At 35.7% G+C, this 25,999-nt stretch overlaps 1 protein-coding gene across 1 annotated transcript in view; it reads left to right on the forward strand.

Annotated features, from left to right (window-relative positions):
- The window catches only part of LOC150086500 (dynein axonemal heavy chain 3-like), a 544,757-nt gene that overhangs the window by 225,239 nt on the left and 293,519 nt on the right, over nucleotides 1-25,999 (forward strand). Inside the window, exons 42-44 of the mRNA XM_090372184.1 lie at nucleotides 2,568-2,725; nucleotides 13,386-13,466; nucleotides 15,844-16,027. Coding sequence (XP_090228310.1) covers nucleotides 2,568-2,725; nucleotides 13,386-13,466; nucleotides 15,844-16,027 — 423 coding nt within the window. The remainder of the gene's footprint in view (nucleotides 1-2,567; nucleotides 2,726-13,385; nucleotides 13,467-15,843; nucleotides 16,028-25,999) is intronic.

The following is a 25,999-nucleotide window of genomic DNA, read 5'->3' on the forward strand; positions in this document are numbered from 1 at the left end:
ATATGGAGGGTGCAGAAAGGTGGGGGAATGACCACCGCATATCCCCGGAGCAATATGGCCTTAGCTGCTAATGCTCCTAAAAACCAAATAACAATTTAACAACAACAACTATCAAGAGACTATAAAGGGAAGGGTCTACAGTGGTCTCAGACAGTTTTTAAATTCTATACATGGGATTAACTGATGTTGCTCAAAACAGCAAATTCTAAATGGGATGCCTTCAAGGAATTAATCTTGAAAGCTACTATGATTTTCATACCAACTAAGAAATGCTGTTCAAGATTTAGATTTAAATGGATGTCAGATGAACTAATGAGGTTCGTGGCAGAGAAGAAAAATGCGTGGGATGCATATAAATTATCAAGCGACTCAGAAGCCTATGGCAGATATAAGCTAGTCTGTAATCAAGTCACAAAGGGGGTTAGGCAAACTAAGGCTGATTACGAGAAATCCTTTGCAAAGGATGCAAAGAGAAACAACAAAGACTTCTTTACTTAAGTAAACTATGGAAGAAAGGAGATGAATCAGATTGGTCCACTTGATATTGGTGTTTCGACTGTTGATGATCCCTGCTCAGATAGCTGACAAACTGAATGAGTATTTTGCATCTACATTCACAAATGAGGAATTCCGTAAGGAAGGGAGGACAGAAGTTTACTAAATTCTCTCACAGGGAGCTAAATGATTTTGTAATAACAGAGAGCAAAGTGAAGGAGAAATTGTTGAAATTAAACATAAAAACTGCACCTTGGATGGATGGAATGCATTCAGTTATATTGAAGGAGGCAGTGAGGGAAGTAAGCAAACCCTTAGCCATAATTATGAGAGCATCCTTAGATTCAAGGGAGGTCCCCGTGGACTGGAGATGTGCAATTGTATCCCCAATTCACAAAGGGGGGTTCAAAGGTTGACGTAAATAATTATGGATCTGTTTGTTTGACTTATGTTCTGGGGAAAATAATGGTGTCACTGGTTAAAGAAGTGTTGCAGGATCACCTAGACAAGGCTGCAGTTATAGTTCAGACACAGCGTGGGTTTGTTAAGGAGAGATCTTGTCTGACCAATTTGATTGGATACTATGATGTGGTCACAAAGGAACTGGATGAAAAAAATAATTTTGATATCATCTACTTGGATTTTAGGAAAGCTTTGATACTGATGCACATGGAAGACTGTTGTAGAAATTGGAGTATTATGGCATTAAGGGCAGGTTTCTATAATGGGTAAAGGGATGGTTGAGTGGGAGTCGGCAGAGAGTGGTAATAAATGGACACTGCTCTACGTGGATTAATGTTATCAGTGGAGTACCCCAAGGTTTGGTGCTGGCCCATTATTGTTTTGTGTGTTTATTAGTTATATCAATGAAGGTATATCAGACTTAATGTCCAAGTTTGCAGATGATACAAAGGTTGGCAGTTTTGTTAATGACAGTATGCTGCTGCAACAGGACTTGGAAATGTTGGACAGATGGGCTGAGAAGTGGCAACTGAAGTTTAACATTGACAAATGCAAAGTGCTACATATGGGTAGCAATAACCCAAGAGAAGTGTGTCAACCATGTTGTACTACACTCAGGGAAGTGGGGAATGAAAAAGACCTGGGAGTAATTGTGCAGTCAGATATGAAGTTCTCTGAGCAGTGTAGAAGGGCTGCCAAAGCAGTTCATGCAGTCTTGTCCATGATATATAGGAATTTTGCTAGCTGAGACAAGGAGATGATTATCCCTTTGTATAGGGCAATGGTCAGGCCACACCTTGAATACTGCATACAGATCTGGAGGCCTCATTTTAGGAAGGATGTAGAGTTGCTAGAACGAGTACAGAGAAGGGCAACAAGTTTGGTGAGAGGAACAAAGGGGTGCCCTTACCAAGAGAGGCTTAAATTCTGCAAGTTGCAGCATCTCTAGACTAGGCACCTGCAAGGGCATCTGATTGAGGTGTATAAGGTCTTTAATGGTTTGAACAGACTCGATGATGGGATTCTTCCACTTACTCAGATTAAGAATCTGAGGTTGCATAGATTCAGATTGAGGAAAGACAGTTGTAGATTAGATGTGTGGAAGTTTGCCTTTAGCCAGCTGGTAGTTGGTTGCTGGAAGAGACTTCCATCTGTCGTTGTGGAAGTTGATAGCTTAAATAAATTTAAGGCTAAACATTTCTCCCATCCAGTCACTCCAAACATTTGGAGTAACTTGATGGAAGAAATGGGAAGTTTTTTTTTTTTTTTTTTTTTTTGGCTGATGCTGTATGAGCTTGCTTTCTTGCATCATATGCCGCAGCTAATACTAATGTTAACTGTTATTTGAATTGTATGTTTTCTGATGTTTTGTTTCTAATAAGTTAAAAAGTGCAATTTTTATTTATTTAACTATTTAACTCACAAGATCTTTTATAAATGAAATTTCTGATAATAAATGAAATTGCTCAGCACATGAGTGGCTACCAGAACGTACCACATATATTAATTCTTATTGCTATTTATTATTTCTTCTAATTTATGTTTCCTTGATTGATTTTCTATAGAATATTTGTTTATCCCTTTTATAAATGATCATTTTTTCATTACAGGTTAATGAACTTATTATTCCCACAGATGAAACAGTACGTCAGAAGTTTATGCTTGGGGTTTATTTAAATCATGAGATACCACTTCTGTTTGTAGGTCCTACTGGGACTGGAAAATCTGCACTAACTAATAGTTACCTTGTTCATTTACCAAAAGAAAAGTATGTAATTTAAATATTGTTTATTATTCTCTTCATTAGTATAAAAAATAAGTAATAGAGAATACCATAAGCTGTCAAACACTTATTTGTGTTTAAAAAGAGCTGTTTATTAAGTAAAAGTATTGCAAACTGAATTTTGAATTGGAAAAAAGATTATACTGTCTATAAATAATTTTCTTTTATACTCAAGTACATCTATAGTCGAAGAATTTACAGCCTTATTGTGACTGCCTAAGGAAACTGATATATCAGTGCCACAGTTAATAATGGGCCACAGATTTTTTGTGAAGGTGTATGGATTCACATACGCCTTCACAAATTGAGATTACCTCAATCTTTTGCGTAGAATGCTTCCAGTCAATGCTCTGAAAACACAGAGCATGAATATTGAAAAATAATACAAAACCACTGGTGTGTATTATTTTCCAATATATATATATATATATATATATATATATATATATATATATATATATATATATATAGCTTTAATTTCAGTATATATAGTTTGTTGTATTCAATATATATGGCTTTTTAGTGAAGCCACAAACTTTTCAGTACCCCTTGTGTAATGTGCTATATATTTGCAGTCTTATCACCATATGGCTATTTTGATGAGCAATGTCACCTCATTGGTAGTTAGCCTTTAACTCACAAGATTGAAAATGCCAAGCAGTATCTGAAATTTTGCAATAGCCTCACAAAATAAAAGCTCAATGCTATTGTGAAAAGTCAAATCCATTGCAGACTTCAGTTTCCATTTAGTTTATTCTATAAGTAATGTACAGTGGCGGACAAAAAAAACTGTATCACCTGTGAATTTTGCAAATAGTGTTTTGCGCTGCGTTTTGGTTGCAGAAATGTTCAAAATGCATTTGTTAGATGGGATATATATCTCTGTGAATGAAATCCAATAAAAAAATTCCACCTGATATACCTAATTGCCATAAATATCTTCCCAAAGAGTAAAATGCGTAATTAATGGAAATATGAGAAATCCTGCAAATGGCAATCATGACAACCAAACATACATTCTTCTGCATTTTTGTGTACAAACTGAACTGACAAGGTAACGTAATAGTATTATGTACTGTAAATCAGCAAAATAAGTCCTATTATGTACTGCAAATCAGCAAAATAAGTCCTCAATATTTTGTTGTTCCTCCTTGATCTGCAATTACAGTCTTGCAACGATATGGCATAGAGTTAATCAACTTCTGGATATACGGTTGCCCAATTTCATGGTACCACACCCTTACAATGCTCTCCTGCAGCTGGATCTTATTTGTTTCTTCTTCTGAGCAATTTTAGACGACATTATCAATGTGGACTGTTGCTGAGCCAGTCCAATGCTGTAATGCCAGCGTTTCTGAGGTATGACTGCATCTTAAGGGAGAAAAATGAGGTGTAAGTATGTTTTAAGCCTTGTGAAACAAGAAGACAAACTCATCATTAAATCTAAATAGCATAAAACTTACCAATTTTGCTGTGTGGCAAGGTGCTGAGTCCTGTTGAAAAATGCAGTTTTGGACATCTGTGTGATCCCTAATAATGGGTTTCAGGCACTCCAAGATAGCAGTGTAGGTTTCTGCATTCACCGTTCCATTAATAAACTTAATCTGCCCCGCCCCTTTGCTTGTTAGGCATTCCCCAGACAATCTGACCAGCAGGGAACTTTACAGTCAGTGTTATGTAGTCGTAATGGAATGCCTCCGATTTTTGTCTTCTGAGATATCGCTTCCCATCTGAGCCATGCAAGCTGAATTTCGATTCGTCAGAAAAGATGACCAAGACAGAATTCAGGGATGGTCAGAACAATGGCAGTTGTGCTTTAATCCAGCAAAATGTAAGGTATTATACTGGGAAATGGCAACTCCAATATAATTTATATACACTTGGGGAGTTGAACTAAAGCTGGTAGTGGAGGAAAGGGACTTCGGTGTTACGATACGGTCAGACATGAAGTTCTCTGAGCATTGTTGACAGGCTATAAGGAAGGCCCATGGTGTCCTGTCAATGATTTATTGAACAATTGCTAGTAGAGATAAGGACGGGACGTCATAATCCCATTATAAAAGGCTATTGTTAGACCACATTTGGAATACCGTGTTCAAGTATGGAGACTGCACCTGAAGAAAGACATTGTGCTTCTTGAAAGGGTCCAAAGATGGGTAACTTGCCTGGTGAGATCAGCAGAAGGGCATCCATATGAGGAAAGATTTTAAATATGTGGGTTGCAGAGCTTGGAGACTTGATTGAGGTGTTTAAGGCTCTGGGAGGCATAAGTAAAATGAATGAAGACAAGATTTTCATGGTTATAAATGATTCTACAACTAGGAGCCATAATTTCAAGTTACGGGGGGGGGGTGATGTTTAGACTGCATTGTAGGAAGTTTTATTTTAGCCAGCAAGTTTTAAATTACTGGAATAAGTTACCTACATGGGTGGAAGAGACTGACAGTCTGGATAATTACATATGGGAGGAGCGAAACATATAGATTGTCTATTTCCTTTTCTCTTATTAATTATTTATTTTAAAAAATTTTTTTCTTATTATTATTTTTATTTTATTATATATACAGGCAGTTCTCACTTTACGAGTTCCTGGGTTTACGATTTTTTTTTTTTTCAAGTATAAAGTATCAACAAAATTAAAAATATGAACATTAATTGCAAAAAATGAATGTTAAACATTAATAAATACCGCATTTCAAACCACATGCGTAGCTATACAATACAGTGTACCCCGCTTTACGATATTAATCCGTTACTGTCGTATCACGAAAATATTGTAATGTGAACCCAATAACATTATTTTTTGGTTGTTGTTGTTGTTATTTGGTTTTTAGGAGCATTAGCTACTAAGGCCATATTGCTCCGGGAATATGTGGTGGTCATTCCCTGACCTTTCCGCATCCTCCGTAGTTGGTGGTGACGGGCTCGAACCGTGGTCTAATCAAGAAGCATATGCTACGCACTGCTGCTCCTTCCCACCTGGCTACGGAGGCGCCAAAATATATTTTTTTTTTGGTAATTCATTCCACGATCTCGGAAGTTCAAATTTTCACTATATAACTCCCTAAAAGGTCCTTTTTATAGTGTAAATTATATTAGTTACCAATTCAAATTATTAAATGCATTGCACTTTCATCGTTATCATATGTTATAAGAACCAATTTGGAACATCTTTGAGATATTTTTCTAAAGCACATTTCTGGAGGTCACGACCATAAAACAATAAAAACAATTTGCACTTTCCAGTTTATTGGGCTTTTCTGTTACTGCAAGCAATTATAAATGGGTAGTAAACTCAATGTTATTCCATTTGCGAAAATACTGATAGCTGGAATTGTGTGGTTTTTTACGTTATTATGGTGAAGTGTGTTTGCCCTTTACTGAAATCTTCAATCATATAAAAAACATAAATAAATTTTCTGAATCTTCTCTTCATTCTTTTTTTTTTAAGCTTCGTAAACTTATAAACTCCACGCAAATCGTGTTAGTTGAAATTTATGCGTTCTGTTAAAAAATGCTTATGCATGCTATTGAAATTTATAAAGAAAAGAGAAGATTATCTTGGAAATAAACGCCTCTTGAAGCATTTCTGAAGAAGATGATTTCTTGTGCAACAAACCAGTGCTGAGCCAATAATGAGTGATCAACGAGTGTGCATTTAGTTGATGATGACGATAAAGAATAAACATTATTTAACATTTGTAAGTCATAAATAATTTCTCTATTATTATAATTTGCTTGATTTTACAGGCTACGTTTTCATTTCTTTGGATAAATCAATCATTGTTTAAACATAAACTAATTAGCTAACTAATTTCATTGTTGATAACGTAATCCCTATTTTTAACATTATGTCTATTGGAAATAAATTCCTGCTTTATGAGTTTTTGCTTTACGAGCATGCACTAGGAACAAATTAACTTGTCAAGTCAAGAACTACCTGTATATATTTTTAGTTAAGTGCAGCATAAGCCATAGGCTTCCTTGCACCATGTGGGAATCGCTAATACTAATAACAGCTACCCCACACACCTGACACCAGTATTTTATCAGTGATAGCTGGCATAGAAAATCCTTCCTGGGACAGAGCTACAGCTGCACTTTTTTTTCTTGGTGGCAACTGAACATATGGAGCCATGCTTACACCTCCACTAAACAGGATACTTTTTTGTATCCTGTTTTGCGGAGGTGTAACTCCATATTTATAGAAATGGCTGATGCAATACCTTGTAATTGCTGTCTGACTGATGCAATACTTTTGCTTTGTGACAAAGAAAATGACTGTAATCAAACAATATCTTACATGTTTCACTGCAAATGTTACTTTTATTAATGTGATGCAGTTTTTTTGTCCACCACTGTATGTAAATTTTATTATTATACAAAATTTTTAAATATTATTTTTAATTAGCACAGTTTGTGTATATATAATATATAGTGAGAATTATTCATATACAAAAAAATTCAAATTATTATATTAGGGCATCCCTAATTTCTTACATATACCCATATATGTATTATGTCTGTAAATTGCATGTGTTTCTAATTTTGTTTTGCTGAAGATTGTTGATTGGTTATCCACTGGAAGTGCATAATTTTTTTTTTCTTTTGTGCTTATTTTTACTTATTTTGCATTATTACTTATTTTTATTATTATCCTTATGGCTAGTAAGCATCCTCATAGTTATAGTGGAAGTGATGGTAAGCACTCAAGGAAATCAATTTCGCATGAAATGAAACTGGAAGTGCTTAAGGTGAGAATCCATTATGCACTATTCAAGACAGTGCTGATAAAATTAAAGAAAGGGTTAAGAGTGGTGTGCCCTTGACTACACAAAAGTCATAATATGCTCACTCAAGTTGGATGGAATGCATGAAAAAAATGCTTGCTACATGGATGAGTGACCAAAATAAAAAACATGTTAACATTACCCTAGCATGAGTGCATGAAAAAACCCTTAGCCTTATGATGATTTAAAAGAGATGAAGATGAGGAAGTTAAACCTTTTTGTCAAGTTCAGGATGGTTTGCAAATTTTCATCGACGATGTGGTTTTACAACATAGTGCAAAAAATTTAACACCGGGGGTATGGTGAGCTTGACAAACCCAGGGTCCTGAGCTGGATATCATCATTCTTCTCTTTCTTGGTGATTCCTTTCTACTTCTCTCTCTCTCAGGGTAACTAGGGAATTTTTTTTTTGGCTGGTGCAACATAAGCCTCAGGCTTCCCTGTACCATATGGCTAATAATAATAATAATAATAATAATAACATGTGGAGAAGCTGAATTAGCCAATAAAAAATGCTGCGGATGCATTCCCTGCGAAACTGAAGGCGATCATAGAGGAGGGGGAGTATATAACCCAAACAGATATTCAACCTCAACAAAACAGGTTTATATTGGAAAAAAGTGCTTGATAGCACTTACATTCCCATTGCTGAAAAGACTACACCAGCTTTAAGGCAGCAAAAGGTTGACTAACACTTCTGTTTGGTACTAATATAGAGGGTCATAAACTGAAATCTGTGTGCATTTACCTATCAAAACCCTCATGCCCTTAAAGGTTATGTCAGGTCGTACATGCCCACGTACTGGTACTCAAACTGTAAAGGGTGGATGACTGTTATTTTTAGAAGTTATCTTGGATCTCAGTTATGACCAGAATTAGAAGTTTATTGCAAGGCAGAAGGAAGTCCGTTCAACATCTTACTTATTCTATAATGCCACAAGCCATCCACCCAGTATTGTTTGTTGATGTCTTTTTCAATATCAAGATTGCTTTCTTCCTGGAAAATATGAACTCAATACTCCAGCCTATGGAGCAACATTTGATTAAATCTTTTAAGGCTCAGTATTTAAAGCACATTTTGGCTGCTCTAATTGACAATATTGACCATGAACAGATGAGTGCGCAGCAATATTGGCTAGCCTTCTGTATAAAAGATGCTTTAAAATTCATTGATGCTGCATGGTGTGAAGTTCAACATAACTGTTTTCAAAGTTCGTGGTGTAAGTTATATCCAGATCTTAGCAACTCCTTCAAAGGCTCTGATATCAAGGAAGATTATGCACAAACTAAAGACAAATGTGTGAAACTTGCTAAAAAAATAGGGTTCACTGAAGTGAGGCAGCTGATGTCGATGATTTAATTCGCATAATTAATAATTTTCAAATGAAGATCTGTTTGCACTAGATCACATTCAAGAAGAGGAGGCAGCAGTGAGCGAAAGTCTAGAGATTAAAGAAGAATGGAGCCTGACAGCAAAAGGAATATTGAAAGCATTAAATCTTATAGATGAAGACCGTAATCTTGAACAAAGCTGAAAACTGCAACGTAAAGTTACGCTAGAACTTGGTTGTTACTATTATTGCATGAGAAGAGGCGACGTGCAAAGCAACTAGCTCTGGATTCTTTTTTCAAGTGCTCAAGGGAGCAGTTAAGTGAACCTTCCACCTCCTGGACCACCCTCACCCCCACCTATCTGGTCCAAATCTGAGGGAACAGAATCTGACCATGATGATTCCTCCTGCCAATCTGTCTAAGGCCACCCTCCATCCCAATCTCTCTCTCTCTCTCTCTCTCTATTAATTGTTGTTGTTGATATGGGGATTTGATGGCGCATAAGCTGCTTTGGCTATAATGCGCCTCTATTAATTGTTGTTTGTCTGTACTATATATGCTGGTTATAGGAACATACTTTTTCTTACAGTACAAATAATAAAGATGAATGAATCTCTTTTGTTGCTCATCATTTTCTTTAGAGTGCCAGTCTTCCAACCAAAGAAAATGAATGGTATGTACCAGTAAGGGTAACTTAGCTAGATGCAAGGGTTACTCTCATAGGCCTGTTATCTTATTTTTTGGTGATTATTTACATTATATGTGAATTTAAATTGCACGAGATGTTCTGGATCACAACTCTTGCATAAATTAAGAAGTAAGCATTTTCTGTGTGGAATATTATTATTATTATTCATATGGTGCAAGGAAGCCTGAGGCTTATGCTGCACCAGCCAAAAAAAAATTCCAAGTTACCTGAGAGAGAGAGAGCAAGAGTCAAAAGTAGAAAGGTCTATTATTAATTGAAATAGACTGGAAAAGTAGAAAGGAATCACCAAGAAAGAGAAGAATGATGATATCCAGCTCAGGAACCTGGTTGTGCCAAGCCCATACTCACCAGAGGTGAGCCCCTGGGGTTATTTTAGAGAACTTGCTGACATCTGATTCACCACTATTAAGGCTCATAAAACATCCCCAACTTGAAAATTTGGAGCTTTAAATTTTAATAGAATATGAGGTGTAACAAAAAGAAATTAGACTACATCAAATAAAATTTTTACTATTAAAAAATTACAGAATCAAATATTGTCTTCTTTCTTCAGAGTATTCTCTGTTGGTTCTAATTCACTTTTCCATTCTCATCTTCCATGCTTCATAATATTTTTCAAGTCCTCCTTGGGAATGCTTTTTTAGTTACTAATTCATACAACCCTTTTTCTTCTCTAAGTCATCAAAATAGGCTTCTTTCATAAAACTTTTAGGTTTGGAAACAGAAAAAATCACAAAAGGTGAGATTAGTGGATATCATGGGCATTATATCATGATTTGATTTGATTTTGGGCCAAATCATAACAATTTTCCCCAAACCAAATATTAATAAAAAATATAAACAATATAAATGAGTGCCCAAAAACTGCTTTACTGATAATGCTAAATGCCACACAGCTTCACTTCAGTCTTTTTTGACGAACATTTCCTCTTAAATGCTTCAGAACATTTTTATAGAAGATAGAAGTAATAGTTGACTATTTTCATCAATGCTAGAAGACATTGAGAGTGCACAATGCCTTTAACATCAAAGAAAACAATAAACATTGTCTTTACTTTGGAGCATGGCATTCTTGCTTTCTGCAGTGAGAAAGACATGTTTATTGTTCAGTGGAGGCTTTGTCATTCAGTTTAGTGGTCATACTGGAACAGCATGTTTGTCACCATTGATAATGTTGTTCAGAAAGTCTGCTTCTTTTCAGTTCATTACAGTTTTTCCACTTCATTGTTGGTGCAGATTTTAACTCTCTTTATTTTTTGGTCATGCATCAGAACTTGGGGCACCATCTTTGCTCACACCTTCCTCAGATGCCCTAAATCTTTGGTCAAAATATTGCAAATTGTATCCTTATTCATGTTTAGTACTTTGGTCATTATTCTAATTGTTAAATGACAATCACCGCATACCAAATTTTGAACTCAATATTTTTTTCAGTTTTTGTGGTTTAGATCAAGTGGATTTTGAATTGCATAACTTCTTGATTGTTCAAAAATCTTTTATGCCACTCAGATATGTGCACAAGAGTTTCATCACCATAAGCAGTTTCAGTATGCTATATCTTTTGGCTGCAATTTTGCTGGATTTGGCTAAAAATTTGGTATTGATACATTGCAATAAGAAAAATAATAGTAAGGGACATAAATTACACTACATTTAGTTACATATTTCAGTCCTCCGGGTGACTGGAGGATAATTAGAATTCCATCTTGCCTTTACATTGTTACCATAATCAGTGACATTATAGCTCCACCCAAGAAATACATGACACAGAACACCAAAGTAGATTTTTAGAGATATAGAAAAATTGCTTTCTCAGAATCAGGGAAGCAAAGACTGGAGCTGTGTAACACGAGACTTCAGATAGTCCTATGATGTGAAAGTTAAAATGAACAACAGTGCTGGGAAGCATAAAAGAACATTCCATTTGGAGGGATAAACCACTAGCAGTTACCACAGAAAACTTGTGTGGAAAGGGCAAGTGATATTGAGGAATTTTACAGATCTCTATTTCATTAATAGTGATGAAATTATTTTGACACAGTTACTCATGAACTCAATATAGGAAATAATTTCAACATTGTTTATTTGAATTTTGCAAACCTAGCTCAATTCCTCATGAGAGGTTATTATATAAGCTAGAACATATTGGGATCACAGGTAGGGTAGATGGATTATAGGGTGGCTGCAGGGCAAGAAGCAGAGGGTTGTAATTAATGGTTACTCTTTATATTCCTCTGTAGCCAGGTGGGAAGGAGCAGCAGTGCGTAGCACACGCTTCTTGATTAGACCGGGGTTCGAGCCCGTCACCACCAAATACAGAGGATGCGGAAAGGTCAGGGAATAACCACCGCATATTCCCGGAGCGATATGGCCTTAGTTGCTAATGCTCCTTAAAACCAAATAACAACAACAACAACTCTTTATATTGGTCTAATGTTAGAAGGCATCCTTCAAGGAATGGTTCTGGGCCCACTGTTGTTTCTGATTTTCGTAAATGACACAGATAGCCAGAAAATTGGCAGTTACATTTTAATGCAGCAAAATGCAAAGTCTTACACTTGGGGAGGAGCCACCCTAAAATAACATATACACTTGGTGGGGTTGAACTAAAAATAACAGAGGGAAAAAGGGATTTGGGAGTTATGGTACATCTGGCATGAAGTTCTCCAAGCAGTGTATATAGGAGGCAAGGAAGGCTCATAATGTCCTATCGATGAGTTATTAAATATTTGCCTTAGAAAGAGAGAGGTCCTACTCTGTAAGGCAATTGTGAGACTTGACTTGGAATATTGTGTTCAGATACAGAGACTACACATTTAAAAAAAAAAAAAAAAACGACATCAAGCTTCTTGAAAGGGTCCAAAGATCAGAAACTTACTTGGTGGGCTGTGGAAAAGGACACCCATCAAGAAAAGCCTTTGAATATGTGGACTGCAGATCTTGGCAACCTTATGTAACCTTGGAAACTGTATATCAATTAATAATAGTTTGGTCTTTCAGTAATCCAGTCTATTATTAATTGAAATATAGTCGTTATAGATTGGACTGAGGACTATAAAGTTCTGAGAGAGGATGGTAATATAAATGAATGCAAAATTTTCAACATTTTATGATTCCAGAGAATTTTAGACAGTCAGAAATCTTCTAGAAGTCCATCTATACGTTTGGCTGCCAAACATATAGAAGGGAAACTTATTTCTCAGTTTGCTAAATTTAGAATAGTATTGACCAGATGGGAAAATAAAATTTAAAAAAAATCTGGAAAAATATTCATATGTGACCATGTTTTAAACTTCTAATACTGGATTATCATGATTGTACATAGTTGCATAAAAGTCTCTTATGTTTCTTTTTACCTTATAAAAATATGCACCCCTGCTTACCAGTTAAAATAATATAGGCGAGCGATCTACAGTAAGCTTTCAGTAGCCCAGACTATTATTAATTGGTATACAGTCTTTTGAAAGTGTCAGGTGACTTTCTGAGCATTTTGTATTGTACTGTTTTAGAATTCCATCTGCAGTTTCTGCTAATAATGAGTTAATAGTTATAGGCAAATTTTCCTCCACAGCAACATCCTCATCCATTCAACAAAAAAACAAATCTCACGAACTTTCACAGAATTCCATCTCTAATCCGAATGACAATCAGAAACCACATTGTGTATAATGCTGTATATATTAACCCATCCTGATAATAATAACAATAGTAGCAAAATATGATTTTGCATTATAAACTTCAATTATTATGAAACACTTTTACTAAATACAGATATTAAGAAAGTTCACAGTGATCATATACTGAATATTTTTAGATATATCCCAAACTGTGTGAACTTTTCTGCTAGAACAACTGCCAGCCAAACACAAGACATTGTTATGTCTAAACTAGATAGGTAAGTATTAAGTAATATATTTGTTGTTTAAACATATTATTAATTCATTTATTATATATCAGTGAAATGTACTTTGGGAATTTAACTTTAATATGATATTCCTTAAAATATACTTTAATTTGTATATCTCTTAGAAGTAATTTTTAATATAGCACCAAAAAAAGTTCCTGAAAATTAAAAAGGTTTTGATAAATTTGGCTTTCCCTCCTTCACCAGAAGTCTCATTTTCTTTCTTCTCATCCATGATTCCCAATCATGAAGAGCAATTCTATGAAATATCTATATTTATAATTTAATGGGCAACTGTGCCCATTTTCCTTTGGGTACAGCTGCCTCTCATGTTTAAATAAAACTGTCATTTCTATCTTTAAATACAATTATGATATCAGGTTAATCTAAAAGATATTTTTTGGCTAAATGCCTGAGTATGAAGGAGTATTTATGCATGGGTAATGCACACACATCATTTCTACTACCAAGGTAGTTTTAATGCATCATTTTAATTATATCTCATATTGTGAATACCTTCACAAGGGCTGCCAGAGCAGATCATGGAGTCTTGTCAATGATATATAGGAATTTTTCTAGCAAGGATAAGGATATGCATTCGTTATAGATTTGATCAATGGTCAGGCCACTCCTTGAGTACTGCATACAGGCTGGAGGCCTCATTTTAGGAAGGATGTAGAGTTGCTAGAACAAATACAGAGAAATGCAACAAGATTGGTGAGAGGAACAAAGGAGTGCTCTTATGAAGAAAGGCTTAAGTTCTACGAATTGCAGCATTTGGAGACTGGGCATCTGCAAGGCGATCTGATTGAGGTGTATAAGGCCTTGAATGGTTTGAGCAGGCTCAATGCTGATGAGATTCTTCCTCTTGCTCAGAGTAAGAACCCGAAGGGGCATAGATTCAAATAGAGGAAAGACAGTTGTGACTTTCTGAGATGTGCGAAAGAATAGTGTGTGTAGAATAGATGTGCGAAAGTTTACCTTCAGCCTGCAGGTAGTTGTTGCTGCAACAGACTTCCATCTGTTGTTGTTGTGGAAGTTGAAAGCTTAAATAAATTTAAGGCTGAAGTAGACAAACATTTGGAGTGACCAGATGGGCGAAATGGGAAGGTTTTTTTTTTTTTTTTTTGGTTGATACTGTATAAGCTTGCTTTCTTGTATCATATGCCTCAACTAATGCTAATGAGTTACCATGGTATTGCAATACCTTGAATAAGTAATGCTTCACTGGCTCACATCTGGTGAGTATGGGCTTGGTGCACTCAGGGTCCTGAGCTGGATATCATCATTCTTCTCTTTCTTGGTGATTCCCTTCTACTTCTCTCTCTCTCTCTCTCAGGGTAACTCTGAAATTTTTTTTGGCTGGTGCAGCATAAACCTCAGGCTTCCTTGCATTATGTGGCTAGTAATAATAAAAATAATAAAACTAATGTTACTTATTCTCAATGGATACCACCACCATGATGGTACCATTTTGAAGCTTATTGGCTTCTCATCAGTGGGCAATCAGGTACCCTGTTGTTGCAATAGTGGCAACCCAGTTATGAAATACATATAACTCCACAATATCAGATGTGCCTGATGTTGTGCATGGTTTAATCTAAAAGATATTTCTTGGCTAAATGCCTAAGGATATGAAGGTAGTGCAATACCATGGCAACTCATTGTGAAGGTATTCACAATATGAGATGTAATTAAAACTACCTTGGTAGTAGAAATGATGTGTGCGCATTACCCATGCATAAGTAAACTCCTTCATGATATCAGGTTGGTTTAAATATTGAATTTTTTCAGCTGATTGTTACATATTTTAAAAATTGTTTATGTTTTGCTATATTAATAGCATAAATCTCTCTTGAACTTATTTAATGCAAGAAAGCAAGCTTACGCAGCTGATGCGGCATAAGCTTTCTTTCTTGCATCGTATGCCTCATATAATGCTAATGCTAATATAGGATTTTGTCATTATGAGCACCTCTATGGTCCCTGGGTAACGTGCATGGATGCAAATTTGCAAATTGTATGATTGAGCCCATATCCTGCCACAAAAAAGTGCACAGCCCATTGTTAGCTGCTGTGCTGTTATGTTGGCTGCAATAAAAACACAATGAAGTTGTAAACTCTGCTGGCCTTGACTGTATAGAGTATAAACAGACCTTTATTTTATTCCTTTTGAGAGACTTTTCCTGAATCAAATTTCAGAGACCGCTCATATTTAACTATAAAAAAACTAAGTTCTTGAAACTCTCCAAACTTTTTTTACAGATATTTCTAAATCTTTACATATTGAATAATAAATTTTTATTCAAATCAGTTAACAAAACCAGAACAATAACATTAATTCATTTATTATGTTATTAATTCACAGGAGAAGAAAAGGAGTGTTTGGACCTGGAATGGGAAGAAAGTGTGTTGTGTTTGTAGATGATCTCAATATGCCTGCTAAAGAAAAATGGGGTGCCCAGCCACCAATTGAATTGTTACGACAGTGGTTAGATCATGGCCATTGGTATGATAAGAAAGATACATCCCGACTTGAAATAGTTGATGTGGTTTGTATGCTACCTACTTTCATTCACTATATGATAATCGTCCTTTGTTTTAAATTAAAATTTTAGAGAAATGTATTTAATTGCTCTCTGAGTAAAATGTTTTTCTTAAAATGTATATCAACAGTTTATCTGCTGAAACATTTTTACTAAATTTGTTAGAAATGCAGTAATCCACATTTTTCTACACTGTATTGACAAAAGTACTGCCCCTGGAATTTGAGAAAACCAACTGTGCTTACATTCACATGTCAGGAATAGATGTAAAAGCAACTGTATTCATGCTGGAAGTAAGCAGATCAGTAACAATAAAGGAGTCAAAGCTTTCAGCTTTGCAACTAACAATAGTAAGTCATCATAGGATACGATGATTTGCAAACAATTTTTTTGCGACATTGCAGCAAAACTGCAACACCCTAGAAAAAAATATTTAATGGTTCTGTAGCTGGGAAGCATTCATGTAGTCTACAGAAATCAATGAGAGCACTCAAAAGAATGATATGTAGATCCCATCAGTGCTTATCAATTACTGTCAACCAGGAGTTCGGGGACTACAGGAACTGATAAGAGTACAAGGAAAATACACAGAAAGCTGCACAGCATACAGTTTTATGGAAGAGTTACAGCATGCAAGCCAAACATAACTGCATGCTGTACATTGTGTTGATTTGCTTATTACATGACCCATTTTAATTGATTCCTGGAACATTGTAAAGCTGTGTTATGGAGTGATGAACCACAGTGCATGGTTTTCTAATCTGATGGCAGCATTTGGGTATGGGGGATGCCAAGAAAATGTTTACCAGACTACATTGTCCCAATTATGAAATGAAATTTAGAAGAGATACTGAGGCCAAGTTGAGTTGTTTCTCATAGTTTAAGCTTCCTTGCACTCTTCCTGCATTGCAGCATCAATATAGAGTGAGTTCTTTTCTGTTTCAGCATGGGAATGAACCATTTTATACTGCACAGCCTGTAATGGCTCGATTTGAAAAATTGGTGTGAAAAAAGTTCATTGACCTGCTCACAGCTTCCATTGAACTTCTTTGGGATAAACATAAATGCTAGATTCAGGCCTGGTTTATCTCTGTAATCAGTATCTCAATTGGCCTGCTATGTTGAAAGAGGAACAGGACAAAATATTGCCTTCCTGCTATCAAAAATTGGTTCAGAATCTGGTAACCAGAATACAATGAATAATTAGGGCAAGAAGGGAGCTGACATATCAAATATTGTATTAATAAAAGATTCTATGAAACGTGCAGGTATCCAGCCCTTTTTTGGCTGTATACTGTTTAATTTAATACTAAAGCAAGTTTTGTTTTGTGTATTGAAGAATATATGTCCTTCTTCCCAAAAGAAGGATATATTGGTCAGTGGATTTTTGGCTTTATAGGGACTTATCCTATAAAGATATAGGATAACCTTTAAAGGGACTTATCCCTTTACAGCAGTAAAGGGATAAGTATTTTGATACTTTTACCATATTCTTCATTAATTAACATACTACATTGTGTTTTACAAAGACATTAAATAGGTTTAGTAGCATTTGTTAGCTTCTTATTTTGAATTTAACTAGTGATTTTTGGAAGTTATGACTCCTAGTGTAGGCACCAATATTGTTGAACTAACTGCCATATTGTAATCAATAAGAAATAGCAAAATGTATATACTTGGAACTGATAGTGTAAGGTATAATGTAAAACTAGATAATGTAATACAAAGCACTGTATTAGGAATCTGTTAGCTTAATATAGTATTATCAATTAATCAAAAATATTTATTAATCTTATTAAATTCCATTGTTAATTAAACTGTATTTAAATGGAAATCATGACCCAGACCAGAGCTGTGAAGCAAAGATCACAAACTAGCGAGAGCGCTGTGACTTGGGAGAGAAACAAAGGGGGCGATTCTCCAATGCATCAGTCTCAAAAAATGGGTGAAATGTTTGATGAACTTTCTAAAATGGAACATAATCTAGCCAAGGAGGATGTCTTTGTGTGTGCTAGATGCCTAGAGTATCAAGAAATTAGGCACCAACTGAGTGTTTTGATTGGTGTCTATGAGAGCTTGAGGTGTAGGGTAAATGCCCTTGAAGAAATTAATATGAGGGGCCCATCAAGCTCTCATCTGCCCAGCTCAATGGCAGAGCTGACTCCTGTGCATCAGGCAACACAGAGGCAATCTCCAACACAGAATGCCCGTCCCAAAGGAACTAGTTATTGTGGGCTTTATTGTCAGGGAGACGGGGGAATATACTATGCAAGAAGGATAAGTGGAAAGGACCAGGGTATGTCTGCCAGGGGCAAAAGTTGATGACGCTGTAGAGCAGATATCATCTTTTAAGGGCACAAAAGGTGATATTCTTGTACAAGTTGGAACTAATGACATTAAGAGTAAGAGGTCTGCAGATTTACTCAACAAGTACAGGTCAATGTTGAAAAAAAGTCACGAGTTAGGGTTGAATGGGAAAGTGCCTGCAATTCTGCCCAGACACAATAGGAGGGAGTATATGATGAGAGCCTTGTTGATCAGTTCAGCCCTGGAGAGATTGTGCAAGGCTCAAGGGGTAGAATTTTTTTTCAGCCTGGTCTGTGCTTGTTGATAGGAGAGATTGTGTCTGCAGGGATGGGGTACACTTAAATAGAAAGGGTGCAAGAATATTTACTGATGCTATCAAGGCAGTGTTAGGTGGGTCGGAAAACTCCTGGCTTGGGGGGATACACAGATTAAAAGGTTAATAGTGGCTGCAGGCAGAAGCAAAAGTGATTCTTGCACTGCTACTATTGGAATGAGCAGCAGCACAAAGCAAGGCAATGGAGATTTCCAGGATTGTTGGGAGTCATAGTCGAACAAATAAATACATGGGCTGTGTTAGGGTAACTAACAGTAGAAACAGGTGCATATATACTTGCATGTACACCAATGCCAGGAGTATAGTTAATAAATTTGATGAGCTTGAAGTGCTAGTCAACACAGCAAAGGCATTTTTTGGGATATCAGAGACGTGGTGTCACACAGATATAAGGAGTACAGAATTGGAATTTCGGGAGTACAATGTACCCAGAAAGGATAGACAGGACAGGAAGGCAGGAGGGTTATACTGTTAGTTAAGAAACACATAAAATCTAAGGAAGTTCATCCAATTGATCTTGGTGGACAATGCAATGTTGAGTCTGTTTGGTGTGACATAAGCACTGGGAAAGGAAAAGTGTGAGTGGGTGTGTGTTATAGGCCTAATGAATCTGATGAATATAATGAGCCATAGTACAGAGAAATAGAGTCGGCCAGTAAATCAGAATATCTAATAATGGGGGATTTTAACTTTCCAGATATTGACTGGAACTTGTGGTTGGTCACTCGCACACTAGGAAGACTTTTTTGGATTTATTGGATTAAAATGCTGCTGTTTTCTACAGCAGCATGTTCATCCAATAAATTATATAAATCTAATAAACTGTATTGGCCGGAGACATTGTTGTTATTTGCTGTATTCACAAGATTTTTTGTTTGAATAGAAATTTCGTGAGATAAGCGGAGGGAGCACATTTCTGGAGGTCACTACCATAAAACAATAAAAACAATTTGCAGTTCCCAGTTTATTCTGTTGGGCTTTTCTGTTAGCGCAGTCTAATTATAAACAGGTAGTAAATTCAATCTTAATGCATTTGCAATAATAGCTGGAATTCTGTGGCTTTTTATGTTATGGTGAGATGTGTTTCCCCTTCCTCTTCAATCATATAAAAAACATAAATAAATTTTCAGAATCTTCTCTTTTGTGCATTCCGTGTTCGTCGTTATTTATTGCCTAATTAGTATGTATATATTACAGTAATAAATAAGCTATGTACATAAGCATATATAGTCTCCTACCAATACAACTAAATGGGAACTATAGCTCTCACACATTTGAAGTATAACATGTTCACATGCGAACTCAATGTATGAGGCGATAATAATGTGTGTTTCTGCCTTTAAGGCAGAAACACATATTCTCACCTTACACACACACACATATGTGCAAACCTCATGTATCTCTTATCCCAGTTCACCTGCATGTGTTAATCTACAAGTGTGTGTCTTGGACTGTTCTCCTGCATTGTTAACTTTTTTTTTATAAAAAGCGTATTCATACAGCATCCCAGACATGGGTAAGCATCCTGATTCCAAGAAGCCAAGCAGTGAGTACAAAAGGAAAGCATTAAGTATAGAAGAGAAACTTGAAATAATTGAATGTTTTGAAAGGAATGAGAGAACATGTGATATCTCGAGAGCAACAGGCTTAAGAGAATCCACATTGTGCACCAGAGACAATACCGCAAAAATAAAAGCTGTGATTAGCTGGAATGACCTCAAGTGCCACAAAGTCAATTAGAACAAGATCTAAAGAAATAGAAGAAATGGAAAGGCTGCTAAGCATATGGATTGAAGACCAAACCAAAAAAAAAATCGGGAGCAAGCTTTCTCACAGTGAAAGAACTTAAAAAGAAATCACCAAATCGTGCAGAAGTGGCTCCTTTTAATGCCAGTAGTGGCTGGTTTTGTGGCTTCAAACACCACTACTTTTTTCACAATGTTAAGCTGTCTGGCGAAGCCGCAAGTGCAGATGAGGAAGCCACAAAGGCATTTCCATCTGTGGTACAGAATTTAATTGAAGGCAGCGGCAGCTACACATTGGATCAGATTTTCAATCTGATGAAACAAGCCTCTATTGGACATGTATGCCTACTTTTCTAAGACAGAAGCACATGCCTCAAGATTTAAGGCTGCAAAAGATCGCTTAACTGTGATGTTCACTGCCAACTCCAGCGGAGGCTTGAAGTTAAAACCAGTAGTGGTTTATCACTCTGCCAATCTGCGAGCTTTAAAAGGAATTGTGAAATCCAGACTTGGTGTTCACTACAGATCTAACAAGAAAGGTTGGATGACTGGGCAGATATTTACTGATATTTTAGTTGAAGCTTACCATGACATTTTCAATAATTATTGCAAGAAGAAGAACTTAGATTTTAAAATTCTAATAATTCTTGATAATGCACCAAGCCATCCTTGGACGGTTGCTGAACTCTCCAAATATCAAATTCATATTTTTACCTCAGAGCACAACATCTCTACTACAGCCCCTTGACTAGGGTGTGATAGCAGGCTTACTATTTAAGGCGAACATTCAAGATGTTAATTGCTACTAATGAAAGTGACAAGGCACAAACTGTTATAGAATTTTGGAAGAAATTTAACATCAAAGTTGTCATTGATATGATTGTAGAAGCCTGGAACGATGTAACAAAAGGCTGCTTGAATCATGTGTGGCAGATTCGCGATTTTGATGACTTTGAACCTTCAGAGCAACTAAAACAAATCAAAGCAGGTTGTGTTGCTCTTGCAAAAGAAGTTGGTTTTGAGAAAGTAGAAAATGAAGATGTAGAAGAGCTTCTACAGTCTCACAATGAGGATCTATCTACTGAAGACTTGCAACAACTTGTTGCAGCCAGTCAAGATGAGGAGGATGATGATGACGACGAAGTCCAGCAGGCTGCCCCATGAGAACTTAAAACAGCATATTTATTTATCAGCTGCTTTAAGTGGCATTGAAAAGCACCTGCAATGGATTGAAGATAATGGTTATAATGCTGAATGTAGTAGGATAGTGCTTGGATCAGAGTAGTGCAAAAACCTTGGGAGGTGCATGATGGCCACAGAAGCCGATGAAAAAAAAAAAAAAAAAAAAAAAACAACCCTTCACCACACCCACTTCAAACAAGCAAACTTCATACCTTGTCAAGGTAAAGTGCTATATTTACTGTAATATTTGTTTATTTATTAGAAATTTAAGATGTGATAGCAATTTTATTGGGTTTCTAACTTTTTTTTAGTGTTTTACTTATCAGACTGAACTTTTTTTTGAGTTCTCTGCCCCATCCCTATTTTTCCAATAAGCCCTGTTTTTAATGTGCAAAATACCATAACACGGAGATTTTTTAAAATCTGTTTATTTATTTATTTATTATTTATTTTTAAACAATAATTGAATAACTTGTAGGATTTTATTTTCAAATGTTTCAGTATGTGATGTGTGCTGGTTTTATTTCGCGTTAGTATATATATATGAACACATGCACGCACACACGTGCGCATTTAAATTGGTAATTAATGGTTGCAGGATGCAGGATAGACATAAATTTATGTTAAATTTATCTTTCAACCATCCTTTTCTATTTTAAAGATGAAATTTCCTTTGTACTAAACAGCCATTGATCGTTGAAACAAACTTCCTTCTGGTGTTATGAAAGTGGCTAGTTTGGATAAATTTAAAGATGGATTAGAAAATTACATAGATTTTTTTTTTTTTTTTTGTTGTTGTTTTTGTTTTTTGTTTTTGGCTGATGCTGTTCAAATTTACTTCCTCGATCACTAAAAATGCTAAATCTACATCATCTAACACCAAAAAAAAAAGGGTCACTACTAGAATATTCTATAAGTAATAAATGTACAGTTTTAAATGTTACAATAATAATAATAATAATAATAATTATTATTATTATTAGTAGTAGTAATTTATTAGTAATAATAATAATTATTATTATTATTAGTAGTAGTAGCAGCAGTACCACTGGCAAATTATACAAGGAAGCAATCTTGTACAGTGTCAGCCAAAAAAAAAAAAATAAATAAATAAACTATCCAACCTCATCTGTCTGCCCGTCTCCCCCTCTAATAATACAGTCAGTTCTGCTATAACATGCATTTTAGCAATGTGAGTTTGCTCCAACAAGACATATATTTGGGAACAATGCAAGTATAATCGATTTTCACGTTGGCTCATGCATGATTTCGTCTACAAGTAACACCAGGTGAACACAAAACCCAGCACCAAGCTGAATGTAGTGAGCTGCACAGCAATACATACAAGTTTATGAAGCTTAAAAAATGTCAAATGTTTGAGAGCTATAATTCCCGTTTACTGTAGTTGTATTGGTCGGAGGCACACTGTTGTCATTCTCTGTATTCACAAGATACCCTGATATTGTAGGCTGACTCACATTTTTCTGTTCGAACAGAAATTTTGTGAGGTGGGATAGCATGAGTGGAGGAGCACATTTCTGGAGGTCACAACCAGAAATGTTTCAGTAAAAACAATTTCAATAAAATTGTTTTTATTGAAACAATTTGCAGTTCCCGATTTATTGGGCTTTTCTGTTAGTGCACTCCATTATAAACGGGTAGTAAACTCGATCTTATTGCATTTACGATAATACTGATAGCTGGAATTCTGTGGGTTTTTATGTTATTATGGTGAAATGTGTTTCCCCTTCCATGAAATCTTCAGTCATATAAAAAACAAATAAATTGTCCAAATCTTCTCTTCATTCCTATTTTTTTAGCTTTGTACTTTTTACTCTGTATCTCACTTGTATAATTTGTATGTGCTGTGTTCATCATGCTTATCTTTTTTATTGTTTTAAATTTTACAATGCAAGAAAAAAAAATGTCAATGAACAGAAATATCGATTAGTATGTATATATTGCAGTGCTATATTTATTTATTTATTAGAAATTTAAAATCTTAACCTGTGTTAGCAATTTTATTGGGTTTCCAACTTTTTTTTTTTTTTTTTAGTGTTTTACTTACCAGACTGAACATATTTTTTTGAGTGCTCTGCCCCTATCTCTATTTTTTCCATAAACTGTATTGTTTTTAATGCGCAAAATACCATAATGCGGAGATTTTTAGAAACACATGTGCCACATTATAACAGAACTGGCTGTGTGTCTAATTATTCTTTAAATTTATACAAACTTTCACAATACCAGATGGTAGATTGTTTCAACAATCAAGTGCTCTTTGGCTGAAAGTTAATTTTTTGCACATCTATCCTGCAGCTATTTTGTTCAATTTAAGTTTATATCCCCCTATGTGCTTTATCTGAGAAAGAGTTAGAATACCACCTTCATCATTAAGTTTACTCAATCTGTTTAAAGCCTTAAACACTTCAAATGGTCTCCTCACAAGTGCATAGATTTCATATGGTGCAATTTGTAGAACTGAAGTCTTTTGTGGTAAGAGTTTTCCTTTGTATTCTTGGCTAATCTGGTTGTTTTTCTCTACATCCCTTCCAGCAGACTCACATCTTTCTTAAAATGAGACTTCCACCTTTTATGTAGTACTCAAGATGTGGCCTAACTATTTTCTTATACTATGGGATAATCACTACCTTTCCTGTTTATTATTATTATTAGCCATATGGTACAAGGAAGCCTGAGGCTTATGCTGCACCAGCCAAAAAAAAAAAAAAAAAAATTCCCAAGTTACCCCCTGAGAGAGAGCGAGAGAGAGAGAGAGAGAGAATCACCAAGAAAGAGAAGAATGATGATATCCAGCTCAGGACCCTGGGTTTGCCAAGCCCATACTCACCAGATGTGAGCCCCGAGGTTAAATATTATTGATAGAAGCTCATCTACACTATTCAGAGAACATCATCTATCTGACTGCACAATTACCTTTGGTCTCTTTCATTTTCTACCACCTTGAGTGGTACCACCTAACTGGTATGTTATTCTGGGATTACTGCAGTAGTATGCCTAGTTTGTTGTCATTAACCACCCTGCTAACCTTTGTATCATTTGTAAATTTAGACAAAAAAAAGCATGATATGCCTTCATCAGTATTGTTTATTAATACTATAAACAATAAGGGATTCATCACAGCTTTACTGAAATCTAAATGTATGATGACAGGATTATTGTTTGCATCCAGTTCCTTTTTTACTGCATCATAATATCTAATCAGATTGGTCAGGCAAGTTCCCCCCCATAACAAACCCATGCTATGATTTCTGTATAATTCCATTCCTGTTAAGATGATCTTGCAATACTTCTTTAACCACTTTCTCTATTAATTTCCCTGGAACAGAAGTCAAACTTACAGGTCTATAATTACTCACATCATCCTTTGAGACCTCTAAGAATAACTGACAAATTTACTCACCTCCAATCTGTAGGAACCTCCCTTGAATCAGTAGGTTCAGGGATGGTTCCTAGTTCCAATCTGTAAGAACCTCCCGCTCTTAAGGTCAAGAGTTTTTTACCTCTTTTGCTGCTGCTTTTAATATAACTGGATAGATCCCATCAGCCCCATGTGGCTTGTTTGCTTTTAGCTTCAGAAACTTCTCTTTCACTTCTTCTCAGTTATAACAAAATTATTTAGCTCCCAGTTATAACTTGGTGTATTCTGGTGTTCACATCCCTAAAAACATCTTCATGTGTGAACGTAGATGCAGATGCAAAATATGTATTTAGTTTTAGCAACCTGAACAGGATCATTAATAGTTATGCCAATGATAAGTAGGCATAACTATTAATATTGTGAACTCCTTCATCGTTGTGAAGGTGTTCACAATATGAGATATGAATAAACGATGCATTCATACTACCTGGATAGTAGAAATGATGGAAGTGCCATACCCATGCATAAACAATCTCTTTCATACTTTTAGACATTCAGTCAAGAAATATTTTTCGATTAAGTGGCACCATGTTTCTCTTATTCTTACTATCTGCATTTGTTGACTTAACCAGTACTTCAAATTCATCAAATTTGTTTAGCATACTCTTAACATTGGTGCTAAGAGTATATTAAGCAAATTTACTATACCCCTACTTTACTATACTATACTCCTAGCATTAGTGTACAAACAAGTATACACATATCTATTTTTGGTTTTAGTAACTCTGACATAACCCATGTATTTGCTTGTTGCATGATGATTCCCAGCAGGCCTTGTAATCCCTGGCACCTAGCTTTTCATGTTGCTGTATGTCCCAATAGAAGTGGTGCAATAATTACTTTCATCTTTGCCTATGGCTGCTGTAAAGTTGGCTAGACTCCTTCTAATCTATTAGCTTATGTATCTCCCAAGATTAGCAGTTTCCCAACCCACCTAAGCTTGCTAAGAGTGCCTGTATAGAATCAGC

This window comes from Mastigoproctus giganteus, chromosome 4, assembly GCF_048544385.1.
Source record: "Mastigoproctus giganteus isolate SK-2022 chromosome 4, ASM4854438v1, whole genome shotgun sequence".
Classification (NCBI taxonomy): Eukaryota; Metazoa; Arthropoda; class Arachnida; order Uropygi; family Thelyphonidae; genus Mastigoproctus; species Mastigoproctus giganteus.